The sequence below is a fragment of the Lampetra fluviatilis genome, chromosome 49 (genome assembly GCF_964198595.1).
Source record: "Lampetra fluviatilis chromosome 49, kcLamFluv1.1, whole genome shotgun sequence".
In the NCBI taxonomy this organism is placed as follows: domain Eukaryota; kingdom Metazoa; phylum Chordata; class Hyperoartia; order Petromyzontiformes; family Petromyzontidae; genus Lampetra; species Lampetra fluviatilis.
The window spans coordinates 1125013-1145843 of NC_136323.1; the positions used below are offsets into that span (position 1 = coordinate 1125013).

General features: G+C 51.9%; 1 protein-coding gene across 1 annotated transcript in view; it reads right to left on the reverse strand.

The window, feature by feature from the left end:
* Nucleotides 1-1427: 1427 nt before the first annotated feature.
* The window catches only part of LOC144948418 (noelin-like), a 49638-nt gene continuing 30234 nt past the window's right edge, over nt 1428-20831 (reverse strand). The window contains exons 2-4 of the mRNA XM_078877864.1: nt 11864-12019; nt 8457-8612; nt 1428-3412 (exon numbers count right to left, since the gene is read on the reverse strand). Coding sequence (XP_078733990.1) covers nt 3398-3412; nt 8457-8612; nt 11864-12019 — 327 coding nt within the window. The 3' untranslated portion in view covers nt 1428-3397. The remainder of the gene's footprint in view (nt 3413-8456; nt 8613-11863; nt 12020-20831) is intronic.

Sequence of the window (20831 nt, forward strand, 5' to 3'; positions counted from 1 at the left end):
ATCTGTTCGTAAGTTGATGCGTCCGTAAGTAGAGGCGTCCCTGTAATTGATATTCTCGCGAACGGGGGAGTTGGGGGGGGCAGAGACTAAGGCTGGGATTAATGAATCTCTGCTCGTGTTAATTACGTTTCTCAACAAAGACGAGCCCCCCCCCACTCCCACCCCTCACCCCCCAATTCAATTAATTGTAAGATTTAAGCCCGACTCGAGGCCTTCCTCGAGAGGGTGACCTGGGGGTCAAATCGCTGCCCGCGGAAGACATCGAACCTGGGTTTGGAAACGTCACGCGGCGGCGAGGGGGGCGTCCATTGGTGCCACGTGGCTGAGCTCTTTCCTTTAACGCGGAAACCTCCCTCGCCGAGTCTCGACGACTTTTGTTCGTCTGTTTTTGTTGACGTAATTCAATTTAATTGATTTGGGTTTAAACAACAACAAACGTGCCGATACGTTTATTCGTGCAATTGCTTTATTTTGGGTTTGTTCGTCGCGTTGGTAACGATGATATGTGTGTGTGTGTGCAATCTATAACACTCCACCACCCCACAGAGGCAATAAAATACGGTTGTCACCACGAGATGGGCAAATGTGCTACTTGATTTGTTTTTTTTAGCAAGGGTTATAGCCAAACAAAACATTATTGGCATTATACCTCCACGACCAAATGCTCAATTAAATAATGATCGATCACGATATCGGCCTTGAAAGCCTGCGTGCAACACCGATACCAACTCACGGTCGGTATCAGTGATGAAAATTATGGCAATCTGTGGGAATCATTATCCTGCACAGGACTCGAAAAAGAATAATAAAACCACGTCGCGTGTCGCAGCGTTGTGTGCCATTGTCACTTTGCAACGCATTCCCTCCTCGTTCGCTCGGTGGGGCGATTCGTTCGCACATTTCTTCACGCAGCGCTTCTTCGTCCTGAACTCGAAGAGGGCAGATCGGTGATCCGCAGCAGCATGGCGAGGGGGGCGGCGGTGGCTGGGGGAGGGCCATTCATCCAGCAGTGGATTGAACATAGCAGTCCATGATGACGGCGACGATGATGGTGATGATGCTTCCTCTGAATCCAAGTGAATTCCTCATTCTGTGCATTTGGTTACTGGGCATCTGTGCACTGATCGAGGCAAAGAAATCAACTCGACCCAATCCGCGTCGATAACACCGTGTGGCTTTCAAGAGTATACAATAGGCGACGTTTCGGCTAACGACCCTTCTTCGTGGCACAGAGAGAGCACGTGCCACCAGCCCCCTTCATCAAAATAAACTCACCAAGCACCCAGGGACAGCGCGTCCAGTCAAGACACATTCCTGCCATTGACACGAGGATGTTTGTGTTACTTCAGCTTTTATTGTAGGAAATAAATGTAAGTAACGACTTCGGTAAAACATTGTACGGTAATGATTGTACAGAAATGCTTGAATCATTGTAATCTTTTATTTTTAAATTAACATCGTCAATACCATTTATAATTGTTCATAACCGTGACCCCATAACCGGTGTTAAGGGAGTTACTTTAATCAGATTACTGAAGCTCAATTTAGTGCCTTTCCATATAATTCTAGGTTTAGTTGGTAATCATAAGACACAACTCAGCATGTTCCAATTTGGTTGTTTATCCGAGTGATTCATCAAAATTGTTTAATTCCAAACCATACATGATGTTGTATGCGTGTTGAACGTCTTTCAGCACCGTCGTACGTAGCCTGCCGTGCTAGGTGGAGGTACGCGTGGGGAAGGATAACAAACTAAACACAAAAAGCAGCTGTACAGAAAAGAAATGAGTTTTCAATCTAGATGATAATTGAAAAGTTCATTACTCCAGTGGCTTCATAACATCGGAAGGGAAGAGCGTTCCAGACGGCCGCCAGAAGCGCGCCTGAAAGCGCCGCGCGATGCAGCGACCACCGCCTTTGTTCGATGGCAGCAGCCAAGAGCTGCATCGCAGTATTAACCAGGGCGGCCCGATGGATTCAGCCAAGAGCTGCATCGCAGTATTAACCAGGGCGGCCCGATGGATTCAGCCAAGAGCTGCATCGCAGTATTAACCAGGGCGGTCCGATGTCAGCAGCCAAGAGCTGCATCGCAGTATTAACCAGGGCGGCCCGATGTCAGCAGCCAAGAGCTGCATCGCAGTATTAACCAGGGCGGTCCGATGGATTCAACCAAGAGCAGCAGCAGCAGCATCGTCTTTAATCAACAGCGGAGCTACTACCCCTCTGAATAAAATTTGCCTGTTCCGAGATTCAGTGATGAACGGGACACCCTCCCTGCATTTACAGACGTCTCGGAATGGGGAAGGGTTAAGATGCACCGCAGTATTAACCAGGGCGGTCCGATGGATTCAAACCGCGAACATCTGCACGTCACCCCACCACCACATGGGGATTACACATTACCTGTGAAACCTCGAGTAATCAGATGTGATTAGTAGTTTCTGAATGTCGCCCTCCCAACAACACTGATCCATGATGTAAACACAGATCACCTTGAACAGTGCGACCAATACAACTGTGTCAATTAATATAAACACTCAAAGCATTTTAATGAACTGTACAGATATCAAACGCAATCAGGATATTCTACTGCAAACTGCAGGATGTGAAATTAAAGCTTAGAAAACGACAGGTTGTGCGTTGATTACCGTTCACACGAGTTCATTTCAAACTTTGTCAAAATATCGACGTAAATTTCTTTCTTTCGCGCTTTACCGGATGAGGACCCCAACATAGGAACGATGGGGAGTACGGCAAAATCATTTCTGAAGCAGCGTTAACGAACGATACTGAAACTCGAGCGACATGTTCTGAACGTTCGGTCCGGATGTTCTCCCAACGTTCTTCAATTCTTCACTCGGCAAAAACGTGAAATTGGCGGCGACCTCCGATGCGCCGCGCACGCTTCCACGGCCGGTTGACCTCCTCCGCCGCGTGGCGGACGGAGGTATTCGAAGTTCGATGCGGCATCTAAAATAATAAGCAGATGACCGTTGGAGAAAAGCAAAGGTTGAGGTTTGACACTGACAAACTTACGTGTTTGCTTTGATCGTTCGAGACTCGCGGAAAATTGTCCCAGGTTGCTTTTGTTGTTGTTGTTGTTGTTGTTGTTATTGAGGCTTCTATTACGAGTTGGCACATCCGAAAATAAAAAAAAACTTCAGACGGACGAACGACCGCTCGACTCGTCCAGCTTGACGCTTTGCCAAAAAACGCACACCTGGCGAGCGGTAAAATTGTGTCTCGTTTGAGAAGGGAAAGTTTCTTGTTTTGTTTGTCAAAGTATTTACAAGACCCTGGTGGCGGTTTTCATTGCGGTGTCTCGAAAAAGTGTCTCCTCTGAAGGTCGTAGAATTCTTCTCTCGTGGGGCTTCCTTTCCGCTCACCCTCACGTGAATCAGCCTTTCTTGTCCTGGATCACAAGTAAACAAATACAACTAATTCACACCAAAAAAATAAAAAAACCACGACATTTTTTGTGTACGTAATCTCCGCATGCATGCATTTGGCGATATTTGAAAGGTGATGCGCTGCTACGATTTCCACAGTTTTTGAGGTGACGGTTACAAATCTCTGCCAACGTCAACGTGATCATCATCATCCTCATCACATTGAACACGAAGGCATCCATGACCAATTTTATTACGTGACCGAAATATCAATAATGAAGCATTATATAACACTGTCCTGGGTATTAAGTCTTATATTCTAATTGCGTATGCCTCAAAAGTACATGAATAGCTATTATTCCCCACAAACTTTGATTTTGTTACCAGGACAGTGATATTTAGAAATGTACTTATTTTCAATGAGAAAACGTGGTGTGCATTTGTGTCATTCCTTCACATAAAGTCCTGGTCACAAAATCACAGTTTGTGGGGAATAATAGCTATTTATGTACTTTTGAGGCATGAGCCATTATAAAATAACACTTACTACCCAGGAACAAAAATCGTGTTACATAGTGAATGATCATCATTGTGACTCTGCGGTAGACGAATGGCATCTGACTGATCTGGCGCAGCTCTGGCTCATCTCAGTCAGGGGGCAGTGAAGCTGTCGTGTGAGGGGCCACCACAGCAGTGGCTCACCACGAAGGTGGAGAGTGGACTTGGGCGCAAGGCCAGAGCCCAGCTCCCCCCTAGCACCAGAGCCCAGCTCCCCCCTAGCACCAGAGCCCAGCTCCCCCCTAGCACCAGAGCCCAGCTCCCCCCTAGCACCAGAGCCCAGCTCCCCCCTAGCCCCAGAGCCCAGCTCCCCCCTAGCACCAGAGCCCAGCTCCCCCCTAGCGCCAGAGCCCAACTCCCCCCTAGCACCAGAAACCAGCTCCCCCCTAGCACTAGAGCCCAGCTCCCCCCTAGCACCAGAGACCAGCTCCCCCGTAGCACCAGATCCCAGCTCCCCCCCAGCACCAGAGTCCAGCTCCCCCTAGCACCATATCCCAGCTCCCCCTCCAGCACCAGAGCCCAGCTCCCCCCTAGCACCAGATCCCAGCTCCCCCCTAGCACCAGAGCCCAGCTCCCCCTAGCACCATATCCCAGCTCCCCCCCCAGCACCAGAGCCCAGCTCCCCCCTAGCTCCAGAGCCCAGCTCCCCCCTAGCACCAGATCCCAGCTCCCCCCTAGCTCCAGAGCCCAGCTCCCCCCTAGCTCCAGATCCCAGCTCCCCCCTAGCACCAGAGCCCAGCTCCCCCCTAGCACCAGAGCCCAGCTCCCCCCTAGCACTAGAGCCCAGCTCCCCCCTAGCTCCAGAGCCCAGCTCCCCCCTAGCACCAGAGCCCAGCTCCCCCCTAGCACCAGTGCCCAGCTCCCCCCTAGCACCAGAGCCCAGCTCCCCCCTAGCACCAGATCCCAGCTCCCCCCTAGCACCAGAGCCCAGCTCCCCCCTAGCACCAGAGTCCAGCTCCCCCCTAGCACCAGAGCCCAGCTCCCCCCTAGCACCAGATCCCAGCTCCCCCCCAGCACTAGAGCCCAGCTCCCCCCTAGCACCAGATCCCAGCTCCACCCCAGCACCAGAGTCCAGCTCCTTCCTAGCACCAGAGCCCAGCTCCCCCTAGCACCAGAGTCCAGCTCCCCCCTAACACCAGAGCCCAGCTCCCCCCTAGCACCAGATCCCAGCTCCCCCCTAGCACCAGAGCCCAGCTCCCCCCTAGCACCAGAGTCCAGCTCCCCCCTAGCACCAGAGCCCAGCTCCCCCCTAGCACCAGATCCCAGCTCCCCCCCAGCACCAGAGCCCAGCTCCCCCCTAGCACCAGATCCCAGCTCCCCCCTAGCACCAGAGCCCAGCTCCCCCCTAGCACCAGAGTCCAGCTCCCCCCTAGCACCAGAGCCCAGCTCCCCCCTAGCACCAGATCCCAGCTCCCCCCCAGCACCAGAGCCCAGCTCCCCCCTAGCACCAGTACCCAGCTCCCCCCTAGCACCAGATCCCAGCTCCACCCCAGCACCAGAGTCCAGCTCCTTCCTAGCACCAGAGCCCAGCTCCCTCCTAGCACCAGAGCCCAGCTCCCCCCTAGCACCAGAGACCGGCTCCCCCCTAACACCAGAGCCCAGCTCCCCCTAGCACCAGAGTCCAGCTGCCCCCTAACACCAGAGCCCAGCTCCCCCCTAGCACCAGAGCCCAGCTCCCCCCTAGCACCAGAGCCCAGCTCCCCCCTAGCACCAGAGCCCAGCTCCCCACTAGCACCAGGCCAGAACCCAGCTCCTCACGTTGTGTTATTGATGCCACAACACTCAGGGCAGAGGAGAGAGAAGTTATTTTTGCCGTTTTGTTTAAGGCAGGAGGGAAGCCATCACACAAATGTGGAATTGCCACTTCGTGTGTAACTAGCAGCTGTGGTTATTGTTTGTGTCATGGCTACATCTGTTTGGCTTAAATGGATTAGAGTAATTATGCTGTTGGCAATTCCTTAGTGAAACGTTACATAAACGTGGAAATTAAATGCAAAAATATTAATTATTGCTGAAAAAAAACGTACGGCAGGTGTGTTGTTGAAAATCATGCCAAGATTTTCTGTGCGTTTCATTGAAATCTCTGTGAGTTGGATAGCAATGCGGAGTATGCCCCAATGAGCGGCGTTTTTTTTGTTTTCTTCGGAGGCCCATCACAGAGCCCGACGTTCTAACAAATTGCGAACTCCGGTCTCGTTTCGTTGCCAAGTCGTGGTGAAGGCTTTCACTTCTTTGTTAATGTATTCAGTTACTGTCGCAGGCACAGCTCGTTACTGCAATAGCAGCGCATCGCCTTGCCAGGAAGCGAAGCCAACGTTGTCGGGCCTTCAACGTTTCAAACGCAAGTTCTGCAACAGAAAATGTAATCTTGACTTAAAGCTTTCGTGACTGCAGTAATTCATCTTCTTTGGGTATGTCGGTAAAGGCACGTAGATAGAAAAAATATTGTTATTATTTTTATTATTTTTTCTATCTACGTGGCTTTACCGAAACACCCAAATAACAGAAAATTCATACACTTTTCCTCACGCAATATGCTATTTTTTGTCTCGCTTGTAAGAATAAGTCAGCTGCGGTTGCAATGATAATAATAATAATTAAGTAGTTTAACACGTAGGCTTTCGCGACCAATATTATTCATAATCAACGTTTTTGGGTTTAGATCGCGTTATTTATAAATGTGTCGTAACCCTCCACCACCCGACACGGCCAATCAGTAAAAAAGTGTCACGTTGACAAAAGACAAATTAGTTCACTGCTTTAGCCCACCGGTGTGTTGAAGCGCGAAACCACAACATTTACAATTTGAGAACGACGTTTCGCTTGTAATTGCATCCACATTCATAAATAACGCGATCTTAACCCAAAAACGTTGATTATGAATAATTAAGTACCAAATTTAAAAATAAATGCGACGACCCTTTCATGAATATCATTTCACAGGCGTTGTTGTGATGTTTTTCGACAATACTTACTTTTGATGATTTCACGTTTTTTTTCGATTCAGAAAATTAGCAAATCAGTCGTGCTGATTAATCGTTTGCCATCGGTTCTGTTAACGACGTCCAGTTCGCCAAGATAAACGAAATTCCTCGTATTTAATTCTTGTATGTTGACCAGGTAAGACCCACTGATCAATGTAGCTCTTTCATAGAGGCAATCACGGACGATAGCTTAACTAGGTGGCTTATCATCGTGTGGAAATTGACAGCAGCCAATTACTCTAAACACGTGATGTTGATTCTACATGTGGAGGGAAAACCCGGAATGGGGTGGAAGTAAATTGGAAAAACGGAGAGACGCAGAGTCGTGGTGGTGGTAGTGGTGGTGGTAGTGGTCATGGTGGTGGTAATCTTGGTGGAAGTGGTGGTGGTGGTCGTGATGGTGGTCATGGTCTCGGTGGTGGTAGTGGTCGTGGTGGTGGTAGTGGTCGTGATGGAGGTGGTAGTCGTCTTGGTGGAAGTGGTGGTGGTGGTCGTGATGGAGGTAGTGGTGGTGGTAGTAGTCTTGGTGGAAGTGGTGGTGGTCGTGATGGTGGTCATGATCTCGGTGGTGGTAGTGGTCGTGGTGGTCGTGGTGGTCGTGATGGTGGTCATGATCTCGGTGGTGGTAGTGGTCGTGGTGGTCGTGGTGGTCGTGATGGTGGTCATGATCTCGGTGGTGGTAGTGGTCGTGGTGGTCGTGATGGTGGTCATGATCTCGGTGGTGGTAGTGGTCGTGGTGGTGGTAGTGGTCGTGATGGTGGTCATGATCTCGGTGGTGGTAGTGGTCGTGGTGGTCGTGGTGGTCGTGATGGTGGTCATGATCTCGGTGGTGGTAGTGGTCGTGGTGGTCGTGGTGGTCGTGATGGTGGTCATGATCTCGGTGGTGGTAGTGGTCGTGGTGGTCGTGGTGGTCGTGATGGTGGTCATGATCTCGGTGGTGGTAGTGGTCGTGGTGGTCGTGGTGGTCGTGATGGTGGTCATGATCTCGGTGGTGGTAGTGGTCGTGGTGGTGGTAGTGGTCGTGATGGTGGTCATGATCTCGGTGGTGGTAGTGGTCGTGGTGGTCGTGGTGGTCGTGATGGTGGTCATGATCTCGGTGGTGGTAGTGGTCGTGGTGGTCGTGGTGGTCGTGATGGTGGTCATGATCTCGGTGGTGGTAGTGGTCGTGGTGGTCGTGGTGGTCGTGATGGTGGTCATGATCTCGGTGGTGGTAGTGGTCGTGGTGGTCGTGGTGGTCGTGATGGTGGTCATGATCTCGGTGGTGGTAGTGGTCGTGGTGGTCGTGGTGGTGGGTGGGCCGTGGGGACTGAAGCTTCGACAAAGCCCCCTCTCAATTTCATTCTTCCTTCTCGCGTCGCCATCAACGCCGTCCTCCGCTTTTACCGAACTCCGACCGCGTGTCATCCGCGCTCGCGATGCGCTCGTCCGCCTGGAAACATTCCCACGCGACGGGCGCTTCGCAACAATAAAGACGACGACGACGCCGACGACGATCTCGACGAGAGACGCTGCGGCGGGCTCTGACCTGCGGCTTGCCGGTCAGCACCGCTTTCCTGCTCTGCTCCACCTGACGGAAGCTGCTCTCGAGGCCCTTCATCTTCGTCTCCACGCGGCGCACGTACACCAGGCCGCTCTGCGCCTTCTCGCTCAGCGCCTCCAGCGTCTGCGACATGTTGTGGACCTGCACGCCCAGGAGTAGGTAACCGGGGGGGGGGGGGGGGTCGTTGACGGCGGTGCCTTGGGGGGGCTCTCGGGGGGGGGAGGGGCTTCCGTCTTCGGCGAAGGAGACTAAACTAAAACCACCTAAACTATTAAACTCACGACATTTACAATTTCATAACGACGTCTCGCAGGTAATTACCACCACCTTCATCAGGCCATCCATAATAGAGGTCTTTTGTTGGGTTTGATCGCGTAAATGTAAATGTGTCGTTAAACCCGCCACCACCCGACACGGCCAATTAGTAAGGTTTGTCACGTAAACGGAACGTGCTAATTAGTTACTAGTACAGCAGCACACCGGTTGTGTGTTGGAGAGAAAACCCACAACGACATTTACCATTCCAGTACCGTGACGTCTCGCCAGTAATTACAACAACAACCAGCACCATCAGGCGACAACCACAGTTGTCATTGACTTGAAAATCTTGTTGTGGTTTTACTCTCCAACACACGACCGGTGTGTGCTGAACTAGTAACTAATTGGCACATTTTTGTTTACGTGACAAACCTTTCCTAATTGGCTGAGTCGGGCGGTGACGAGTTAACGCCACATTTTTATTTACGCGATCGAAGCCAAAAGAACCTTCAATATGAATAATATTGGTCGTGAAAGCCTACGTGTTAAAAAGGCTTTGTAGTGTTCGTGATAACAACCTGGACGGACACACGCGGATAAATGTGCAGTAGCCTGTGCACATGCCTGGCTTCATGGTGCGCACTTGTGTTAAAATACTCACAAATTGCTTCACTGGGAAAGACACAAAACCCCACACACCAACATCGACCCCCAGTGGCAGGCGAATGACCACGATCAGCCTGGAGCCGTGTAGACCCCGTGCCACACAGGGACAGGCTCCACTTGAGTGGGGGGGGGGGGTTCCCCTAGAATTGTTAGATTCCAGGAGAGCATTGGAATGGTTGCGATGGCACGTGATGGACGGGCGCTTAGACAAGCACACGTGGGGCAGCCTGGAACCCAGCAGCGTGGAGACAGTGGCGAGGGTTGGTGGATCACCCAGAGATGTCCCGGAACTGCCTTCCAGGGCGTCGAGCACGGAGCCCGTAGCCTGCGTCGCCACGGAAGGCGGTAGAGCAAACACGTGGACTCCCATCTGTTCCGTCTGTTTGAGATCGAGTGTTTCCCCCTCGCACGCCTGGGGGTTTTCTCCTGGTGCTCTGGTTCAATTAAGATTGAACCACTTCTACGGGGAAGTTTTAAGCTTATCTTTTTTCTCTCTCTGGCTATTTGTTCTCTCTGCCTGTGTCCTCTCTTTGGAATTTTCACACTTAAATTCTAACTTAGCAATCTTTGAAATACGTAATCAACCAGGCTATGCGTTAATTGTGTGTTGACCGACTCTCTGTGTTGCATTACATCACATTTCGATATTTTGCGAGGTTATTTAATTTTAGTGTGTCTTTCTCCTAATTTTCAAGCTTGCGTGCCGTGCCACGTCGTCATCTTACTTGCGCAGCAGCAACACGTTGCCGTCCACTCATTGATATGCTAATTTTCTCTGCCCCCTCCCTCTCTCCGTCCCCGCCCCCTCTCTATATTTAAGGGATCGTCACAGAAACGAACCCTCTCTCTGTGCCGATATGTGTCCTCTCGCTGTGTGTCCTTGTGATGTCTGTCTGCTTGTATGTCTGTCTATAGTTTTTCTAGTTAGATTTTTGTTGCTATTTCTCTTATGCCTGATGATGATTGCTTGTGTTGCAATCGAAACGTCGCTATTATTTTAATTCATTATTTTATCTTTAGACGTGACTTAACCGAAAGATCCAAAAAAAACTCATCGGATTCCTCCTCCAGTATTGATAAATATCACTGATTCTGACTCATTCATTCATAGGCCAATACCACCTTAATATATAGAGGACCGCAGAGCTTCGGGCAATTTGTTGGCGCCGGCTCCTCGCCTCCTGGGCTGCCTTGTCGGTTTGCCGTGTGGGTTCCCCTCGTGCCTCTGAGCTCGCTCTCCGTCGGGAGTGAGCGGCTGCGCGGCGCATTGCGGCCTGAAATGACTACCGCGGTTGCTAGTATTATTATGATTAATCCTGGGTCAGAATTCATCAAATGCAGAGAAATATTTAATTTAAACAGGCGAGAGTGCAAATGTGAGTTGAAGGTGAGAGAAGAAATACAACGACCCCCCGTGTAGCCTTAACAGATTGTTGGGGCAAGTGCTGTTAGCGAGCGGCACCTATGAAGGGCCGGGACGGGGGTGGGTAGTCACCGTCACGCCCGGCCGCCTTTGTCTCCCCAGCAGCGATGTTTACACACCACACCGGGTACTCATTTGAGGCTGAGTCGACCTAGGGAAGGCCCAGAACCGGTTCAAATAATCGTCACTGGTGTTGGCCGTGAGCCGGAATCGAACTCGGATAGCCGGGTTCGTAGCGCGGCGTAGCGCTAACCACTGCACCACCGCTCCTCAGTGAGAGGTCACACACAGAGGAGAGAGTGTGAATGTGAGTTGAGGGTGGGAGGATACGCACACACAATGGTTTTAAAGCAAAGCCTCTTCTGATTCGGTTCCGGAAGATGCGTCTGCGTTCCATTGCTCTCCGATGAGCACCAACATCCATCCACAAAATGGGGATCCGTGCAGCGTGGGCAGGATCTGCCAGCCCGGAGCAGTGCAAGGGGATTCATCAGGCGAATCAGAGCCGCGTAACGAGCTGGCCAGGTCACTAGAAATACCCCGCAACTTATGAACTCATTCACCTCCATTACAGAGGTGAGCTGCCTGCTCGTGCCACTGCAGCCGTCCACGCCGTCGCTCCTGCTGGGGCTAAGGAGAAGCGTTGCTGCCCCCCCCCCCACCTCTTCCTTCTGCTGCTGATGTGATAACTTTTAATCCAATGATGATTTGCTGCTTCGACGGCTGCTGATACCGCTGCTGCTACGGCGGATGGTAATGATGTTTACTAATGCTGCTGCAGATGCTGATGTAGCTGCTGCTCATGCTGACAATGACGCTGATGCAGCTGCTGCTGTAGTTGCAGCCAATGATGTTGCTGTAGCTGCTACTGCTGCTGCGCATGCTGCCAATGATGCTGATGCAGCTGCTGCTGTAGTTGCAGCCAATGATGTTGCTGTAGCTGCTACTGCTGCTGCTCATGCTGACAATGATGCTGATGCAGCTGCTGCTTCTGCAGCTGCTGCTGTAGCTGCTGCTGCAGCTCATGCCGCCGCTGCCGCTTCACCTTGTCGAGGAGCTGTCTCAGCTGCCGCATGCGCGCGTCCCGCGAGCACATCCGCAGCTGCGGCGCCACCACGGTGCAGATGCAGCGGCCCTCGGCGTCCTGGGCCGAGCTGTAGACCTGCCAGCCCTCGTCAGGCCCCGCGGCCACTGCCGGCACCTGCACCACGAAGACAAAGACCCACCCCCCCCAGCGTCAAACCCCGTACGTCCGCGTAGCCTTAACAGACTGTTGGGGCGAGTGCCATATGTAGGAGCCGCAGCGCGGCTGCCTTTGTCTCGCCAGTGGCGATGTTTACTCCACCTGCATCTGCACTCATTTCAAAACTTAACGAGAACCAACGGCCAGATGAGGCCCACTGAGCCATGCGGCTCTTATTCAGAAGTCACGTGGACACTTATATCAGGCAAATAGTCTAAACGCGTGTTTATAAATGTGGAAACACCGGAGGACCCGGAGAAAAATCCACGCAGCCACGGGGAGAGAGAGAGAGAGACATGCAAAACTCCAAATATACAGCAGCAGACATCAGGGTCGGGATCGAACGCAAGACCTCCTGTAGACCAGGCGAGGTAGTCAACATCTCCTAGCCACAGCGGCGCCTCTGAGTCGACACAAGTGAGGCCCAGGACCGGTTCAGATATTCGTCACCGATGTTGGCAGTGAATGAGAATCTAACTTGTTCTCGCTGGGTTCGTAGCGCAGTGCGCTAACCACCGCGCCACCGCTCACCACACGCGCACACACACAGACACACACACACAGAAACACACACACACACACAGGGTGTTCCCCTTCTCACCAGCAGTCAGCTGCTACGTAGACACAATTCCTTGGCACAAACAAATGCCGATTTAAAGCTTTCGTGACTGCAGGGATTCATTTTCTTGGTTCTTTCGGTAAAGTCACGTAGGATGGAAATAATAAAATAATAAAAATTAAACATAAAATAATTCTCACGACGTTTCGGCCACAACGCAAGCAGCCGTCCTCACCAAGAAGACAAACAAATGCATCACGTTACTCGCTCACCTCTCAATGCAATCGTCAATAACACTGCCCTTAAATAGAAAATGCGCAATATTGAATCGCCACATATACGTGCTATGAAAAAGAGCAATTGTCCAAAATGTCGTCAAGAATGTGTGAACACTTCTGAGAATTTGCAACAACACCACTAGAAATGTTCCTCCGGGCTCTGGAGACCAACTGGAGAAGATGCCAGGCACACATTGACAACGATGGCGAACAAATGGAGACCCTTTGAATTTGTTAAGCTATTAAGATTATATTATATTTGTTATTAATGTTACAGTGCATAGTCCGTTGTTTTCCCATTAAACACATTCTTGCGGAGGGAGCTGGTAGGAACGTTGGATTGTTCGGTCAATGGCCAAGGTCAACGGCGGCGTGGTGTATGGCGCAAATATGGCTGACTGTGAGGGCGGGCACAAGCCGGCGTGAGTAGGTTAAACGTTGAGTTTTATAAGGGCACCACGGGGTGACCAGCCCCTCCCCACCCAGCCCCACCCCCCACCCAGCCCCTCCCCACCCTACCCTCCCTGCACGACGGACGAACGGACACAATAATCCCCTGTGGGCTGGTGGAACCAGTGGGTTCCTACCAGTAAAACGCTAGTCCCATGTAAGTGTTAACATTTATTTTAAGCACCCTGTATATTGTTTTCTTTAAGGGCAACATGCACTTTTAAATTAATATTGTAAACTATATTTTTTGAACTGCTTCTTGTGTTTAGTTTGTTGTCCCCCCCCCCGATTAGAGTGGTTGGCTACGTACGGTGCGAAAGAAGTTCAACACACGTACATACACACATACACGCGGTGTTATTGATGGAAATCTTGAGTTTTGTTTTGATATCTGTGCTCGATGCACCGCTGCCAATGCAGCAGCAGCCACAGCAGCAACAGCAGCTCCATCACCAAGCCATCTGCTGTTGTGACTATTCTCAAATGCAATGCGTTTGTGTAAATACCGAGACACGCCATCTCGGCAGGAGAACGCTGCAGGCTGAATTAAGACCCTAGTGACGTCACGACGTGACGTCACGAGGTCGGAGCGCCGCTCAGCCACAGCGGGGACGGCGACTCCCGTCCACATCGTCCGCGCGCCACGTGACCAGCGCCGCGTTGTAGAATGCAGCAGCGTGCACAGGGCTGGTGACGGGACGCATTGACTGGGGCCACTCATACTTGACCCCCCTCCTCCCACCCCACTAGATCTGAAGAGGGGGGAGAGGAGCTTAGCTCGGTGTCACCCGTCATGGATAGACACCGACTCAAAACTTGGGCCAGCGAATCATCGCCTCTCTTAAGCGGCTGGGACAAGGTCCGCTGCAAGGCAACGACGCTAACCAGGGTCACAACCAGAGTCAAATTACAAAGATCCCCCATGTAGCCTTGAAAGACTGTTGGGGCAAGTGCTGTTAGCGAGCAGCACCTATGAAGGCCGACACAGCACACGAGGAAGTGGGTGGCAAGCACCACGCATGGCCACCTTTGTCTCCCTAGTTGCGATGTTTACACACCGCACCAAAGACTCATCTGAGGTTGAGTAGACCTAGGGGAGGCCCAGGAACGTCTCTGGTGTTGACCGTGAGCGGGAATCGAACTCGGGTCGCCGGTTCCGCAGCACAAGGCGCTAACCGCTACACTACCACTTCCTCAAATATATACTCGCACGCACACACACCGAGTGTTCGCAACAATCAAAGGGCCCTGCAAATACAGACTCGATAATAATTTTCTATTTTAATGATTGCAGCCTTTTCATGTAAATCACTGATCAAAACGTAGTCCATGCTCAGATCTCACAGGACGCGCGGGATTCGCGTATTCCACCTCTCTGTGCGGCTTTACACGAGTTCAAGGGTCACGGCGGGGTCACAGCGATTGGACCTTGGATTTGGGGTGCGGGGCTCTCGTTTGCCGTGTCCCTCTCCTTCAACCCCTCAAAGACACCGACCGCCCGCTCCGAATAAAGGACGCGATCATAATAATTCACAACTCTGATAATAACTCAGAACCCCGAGTCAATCCACTGCCGGTTGAAGGCTCCACTCCGCCGTGTTGATTTGCCGGGGGTTGCTTCACCATACTTCACCACGCTGGTCAGTCCGCATCGCCAAACAGGGTTCAGATATCGCTCGCCGCCGCTGTGCCTGGCCGGGTAGCTTCTCAGCGGCAGAGCGAGCGGCTCGCGTGCAGAAAGTTGCGAATTCACAATCCTGGTTGCGGGTTGACTCGGCTCATCATCTCTCCCGTGGGTCGATAACATAGCTACCGCTTTGTGGGAAAGTCAAGATTATTTGTCCTGTGAGTAGACTCGCCCCCGCCAGAGGAATGCAGAATTTCCACCACTCGCTCAGCGGCTGTAAACGGGAGACGACGATCGGAGCAGGCGAAGCGCTTTGACTTGTTGTTGACTCGGACCTGGGCCACGGGCCTTCTCGGCGCAACGCGCTCACCGCTGGCGCCACGACGCCTCCCATCGCGAGCCGTCCCCGCTCTGGGGGCAAGCGGACGGTGGCACGGACGAGGGGGCATCGATCGGTGCGAGGAGGACCGGCGGACGAAGATGAAGCGGCCGTTACGCGAACGCACCGTCCTCTGTGATCGAAGTAAACATTGATCGTGGGGCACACGGTGGACACGCTTTGCCGAGAGAGAGAGGGATAGAGGAGAGATAAACGTTCGTCCACGGCTCATCTCGCATCTCACCGTGGGTGGCAGAGGCACCTCTCCCGGCTTGCGCATCAGCTTACATTTCTCGGCCTCCAACTGAGCCGGGAGTATTGCTAGATTCCCACTTTTACTCTCTTTGCTACTCTTTTATATTTCACCAGGTAAGGCCTCACTGAGCTACGTGGTACGTTTTCAGAAGCGACCTGGCCACAAATGATTGGTCAACGAAGTGGCTTATCACGTGGACATTTATATCAGCCACATACTCTAAACGCGTGATGTTGATTCTAAATGTGGAGCAAAAAACCAGAGGACCCGGAGAAACATCCACGCGACCACGGGGGGAGAGAGAGAGATATATGGCAACTCCAAACAAACAACAAAGTCCCGACACAGACACGGGCTTTATGCGTGCGTTTTTCTGCGTCGGGAGTGGTGGCGCAGTGCTTACAGGTCATGGGTTCGATCCCTACCCTGACGCCTGCTATATATTTGGAGTTTGCGTGTCTCTGTTCCCGTCATCGCGTGGATTTTTCGACGGGTCTTCTGGTTTTCCCCTCCACATTTAGAATCAACATCACGCGTGTAGAGTATCTGGCTGCTGTACATTTCCACGCGATGAGTCACTTCGTTGAGCTATCAATTGTGGCCAGGTCGCTTCTGAAAAAGAGCCACATTGCTCAGCTGGCCTTACCTGCATAACATAAAGTAAATATCGTACAAAATAAATAGCGTATCCATAAGACGACCTTCGGTAAACTCCCCCGGGATGCGCTAGTCATTTTATCAACCCCCGGAGGGATGATGGGCCCGGTCAACCTCAAAGCGAGGACTTGACCTCACAAGCTCGCGATCGCGTGCCGCTCACGCTGCCGCTGAGCCGTGCGCGGTGTACGGGGAGGGCGGGCGGTGTATGAGACGATGATCATGCTCCGAGCACGCTCTCCCCGAGATGGATGAATCTGCCAGATCTGGTCACTGCTGTTTAACCCCCCCATTGTGAGTGGAGCAGATGGTCACCCCAATCTGCTTAACTCCTGGAGCTGTCGCGCAGCGTGAAGTTAACCGTGTCCGGCACGCTGTCCATCACCGCGCCACGGCCTGCCACGATCGCTAACCGGGCACGCGGAGGCGTGCTCAACGTCCTTACACGCGTGCGCACAAAGGCAAAGGTCCCCCGTGTAGCCTACACAGGCTGCTGGGGCAAGTGCTGTGAGCGAGTAGCAGCACTTATAAACACACAAAGACAAAGATCCCCCGTGTAGCCTACACAGGCTGCTGGGGCTGGTGCTGTTAGCGAGGGGGTGGTGTGGCCAGCACCACGCCCGGGCCAACATTTGTTTGCCCAATTCTGATATCTGCACACTCATTTGGGGGCTGCGTCGACCTAGGGGAGGCCCAGCATCGCTTCGGACGTTCGTCACCGTTGGCCGCGAGCGGGAATCGAACCCAGGTTGCCGAGTGCAAAGTGCAGTGTGCTAACCGCTGCGCCACCACTCACCACGCAGCCAGAAGCACGCGTAGAGCACGTGTCTGCGTACAGGAGACAGATCCGGTAGGGTGGGTCTGTGGTCAGAGCGGTGGAGTACAAGTCCAGTCACCATCAATGGCATCGTGAGGTCTCAGTTGATCATTGGGGTGATGCGGTGGTGGTATGCTACCTCCCTCGCCTGGTATGTAGGAGGTCGTGGGGTTCATCCCCACCCTGACGACTTCATATTTGGAGTTGCCACGACTCTCTCCGTGGTCGCGTGGATGTTCTGTGCATCCCTAAACATTTAGAATCAACGTGCATTTAGAGCATTTGGCAACGCTACATTTCCACGTGATGAGCCAAATTCGCTGAGCGATAATTTGTGGCCAGGTCGCTTCTGAAACAGAACCGCATAGCTCAGTGGGCCTTACCTGGTAACATACAAATACAAATTAGCTTAGTTTTTGTTCATCATTGATACCCTAAGCCGCTCACACTGACCACTGCGTCACGGTAGCTCCTTCATGATGATGGTGGTGGTGGTGCTGAACATGATCATCGTGCTGCTGCTGCTGCTGCTATTGTTGCTGCTCATGATACTAAAAGCAATGATGCCGCTGATGATGCTGTTGCAGCTGATGACGCTGCTACTGATGAATATTATGCTGGTGCTTTGTTGCTGCTGATAGTTCTGCAGCTCATGATGCTGCTGCTGACGATGATGATCATGTTGCTGATGATGATGGTATTGTAGCTGATTATGCTGCTGCTGCTGATGATGAATATACGTCATGTTGCTGATGATGTTGTTGGTGCTGCTAATGCTGCTCTGCTGATGATGCTGCAGCTGTCAGTGCTACCGCTGATGGATAATAATATTTAGCTACCACTACTGCTGCTGATGATTATAATGTTGCAGCTGATGCTGCTGTTTCTGCTAATGATGTTACTGCTGCTGATGCTGTTATTGATAATCATGATTTATAATAATAATAATGTTGTTGCTGTTACCGCTGTTGCTGATAATGCTACTGCAGCTGATGATGTTACTGCTGCTGATGATTATGTTATTGCTGATGCTGCTGTTTTTGCTGATACTACTACTGCTGCTGCTGCTGATGATGATGATTGTAATGTTGTTGCTGATCCTGCTGTCTTTTCTGACGATGATGCAACTGCTGCTTATAATGCTACCGCTGCTCATGATGATGATTATAATGTTGGTGCTGATGCTGCTGTTTTAGCGGATGATGATGCTATTGCGGCTGATGATGCTACCGCTGCTGCTGATGATGATTATGATGTCGTTTCTGCTGATGCTGCTGCTGCTGTGGCTCAGACGGTGAAGCAATTTCAGCATACGTACAATTCATATCTCGTAAAAAGGGACCCTTTCAGAAAGCGTGGTAGGCTCTCGGCAAATTAAATGAAGGAAATTGAATTAAAGTTCAATCAATGCTATTTTGCACTGAAGCCCCGATACCATTTTAACGTAATTACCATTTTGGCATCCAAAAGAGAAGATGGGAATATATGGTGTCGGTGTGTTCGGCCTCACGAGTTACGGGAGGGAATATAAATCGGCGAGGTGCACCGGAGCACGCCCGGGTCACGGTATATCTACTGCTGGCCTATCTCCACCACGATAGCGACGGGTTCTATCTCGAGTCCTCTAGTGACGAGTTCTATCCCGACCACGCTTGCTCCTCACAGTTGGTCAATGCGGCGACTTCCCAGAACCTCGCCCATCCGCGCGTCCCCCCCTAAATTAATTCCCAGGCATCCGCGAAACGTGAAATAGTGGAGACATCTGTGAAGAAGAGCTCCACACGCTCGTCGGATTCCTCCAGGACGTATGAAGGTTCCGATTCTGGTTTGCGACGGATCAAACTAGCCCCACTGTGGGGGAGGGGGGGGGTCCTCCTTCGTTGTGTGCGTGGGCCCCGCGGCAAATGACCCCCTCTCGTCTCACACTCAGCAGAAGCGTGACGAGTGCGGGGGGCAGGGAGGTGCCTTGCCCCCCTCCAAAGCTACGAGTGGAGGGCTCTCCTCCACAACCACCCTGATAAATGTTGTTTCAACAACGGCGTAAAAGAACAATAAACAACAACTTACTTAAAACGCGGTCTAAATACATTTTTACAAAAATGCTTTCATTTACGTTCCAAGAGGAGCCACGGCTGATCGATAGATAAGCCTCCGAGGTGCGACCGTGCAAAGAGACAAATCCAATATTGCCCCCCCCCCCATCTGAGCGATTGCCGCACCCTAGGAGCTGATCGACGTTGCCACCAGGCCACCGTCTGGCGCCCATTGGGGCCGCCCTGCGACCGCCACCTGCAGGCCTCGTCCTGCTTGCCCGCCCATCTCTGGGTGCCAATGGGATGCTCGCCTCGGTAACCTCTCCCTCCTCCGCCCTGCACACGTGCCTCCCCCCCCCCAACTATTGCCGAGCTGTGGCGTGCACACGATCTCTAGGCACGAGTCGTGACGGGGCACTGCTGCGTTGGCCTCGGGTTGTCGAACGAATACATTGTGATAAAGTCGTGCTCGTTATACACACACACAGAGAGCGCGTGCGGCAGATGGACCACGATACGTCGCTGATCTCGTCAAGGGGCATAAAGCAGCATCACGCAAACTCCTCCGGTGGTCATCCTCGCAGCAGCAGCAGTAGCAGCAGCAGCAGACACTTTTGGCTGGCCATCGAACAGGGACAGTCCGCTGCTTCGTGTGCCTTCAGATGCGCTTCTGCGGCCGTCTGGAACGCTCTTCCGATATTAGGAAGCCACTGGAGCTTATGCATTTTTAAATCTAGAGTAAAAATTTATTTTGTTTAGAACTGCTTTTTGTATTTAGTTTGTTGTCCTCCCCCCCGCACCTCTGATTTGCGCGGTTGGCTACGTACGGCGCGAAAGACGTTCAAAATACAACATCCATCGCAACCTCCTCTGCCCAATTAGAACCACACCACTTTGTTGCGATGTTCTGTTCCTTGATAAATTGCGTATCCCTTCCTGACACAATTGTGTCTTCTACCCACGCCAGAAGGCCACAACATGTTACACTCACAAAATAAACAAACACATTCGTCAATAACACCGTGGACTTCAACAAAATAAATCACAGGAAACGTTTCGGGTAATGGCTCTTCGGATGCCATGAATAGGGTTTGCCACCTGTCGGAGTTTGACCCAATAGAGTCCCGGAATTGGCACCTTCACGTCGGGTGGCAGGATTTTATTTGTACCGAGATCTCGTACCGATATCGTGCTGAGCTTTCATCCACTTCAACTGCGGAGTTTTGATAGATTCAACATGATTCTGTTTAACCAGCTGTGGACTCAGGAGACCAGGATGAGTCTAATTTGTTGGACGAAGCTCCCCCGTGTTGCCTTAACAGACTGTTGGGGCAAGTGCTGTTAGCGAGTAGCACCCATGAAGGCCGGCACGGCACACGAGGGGGTGGGTGGCCAGCACCACGCCCGGCTGCCTTTGTCTCCCCAGTGGCGATGTTTAAACACCGCACCAGGTACTCATTTGAGGCTGAGTCAACCCAACGGATGCCCAGAACCGGTATCAGATAATCTTCACAAGTGTTGGCCTCGAACTCGGGTCGCCGGGTTCGTAGCGCAGCGTACCGCTCACCGCTACACCACCGCTCCCCCATTTGCAAAAAAGAAGCTAAATGAGAAAAAAAATCTATAAAGTACAGCAACGAAGGACATAGAAATACGAACATAGCGAGGCCTCGGATGAGTGAGAAATGTGCTCAGGGTTGGTCTACAGTTGAAC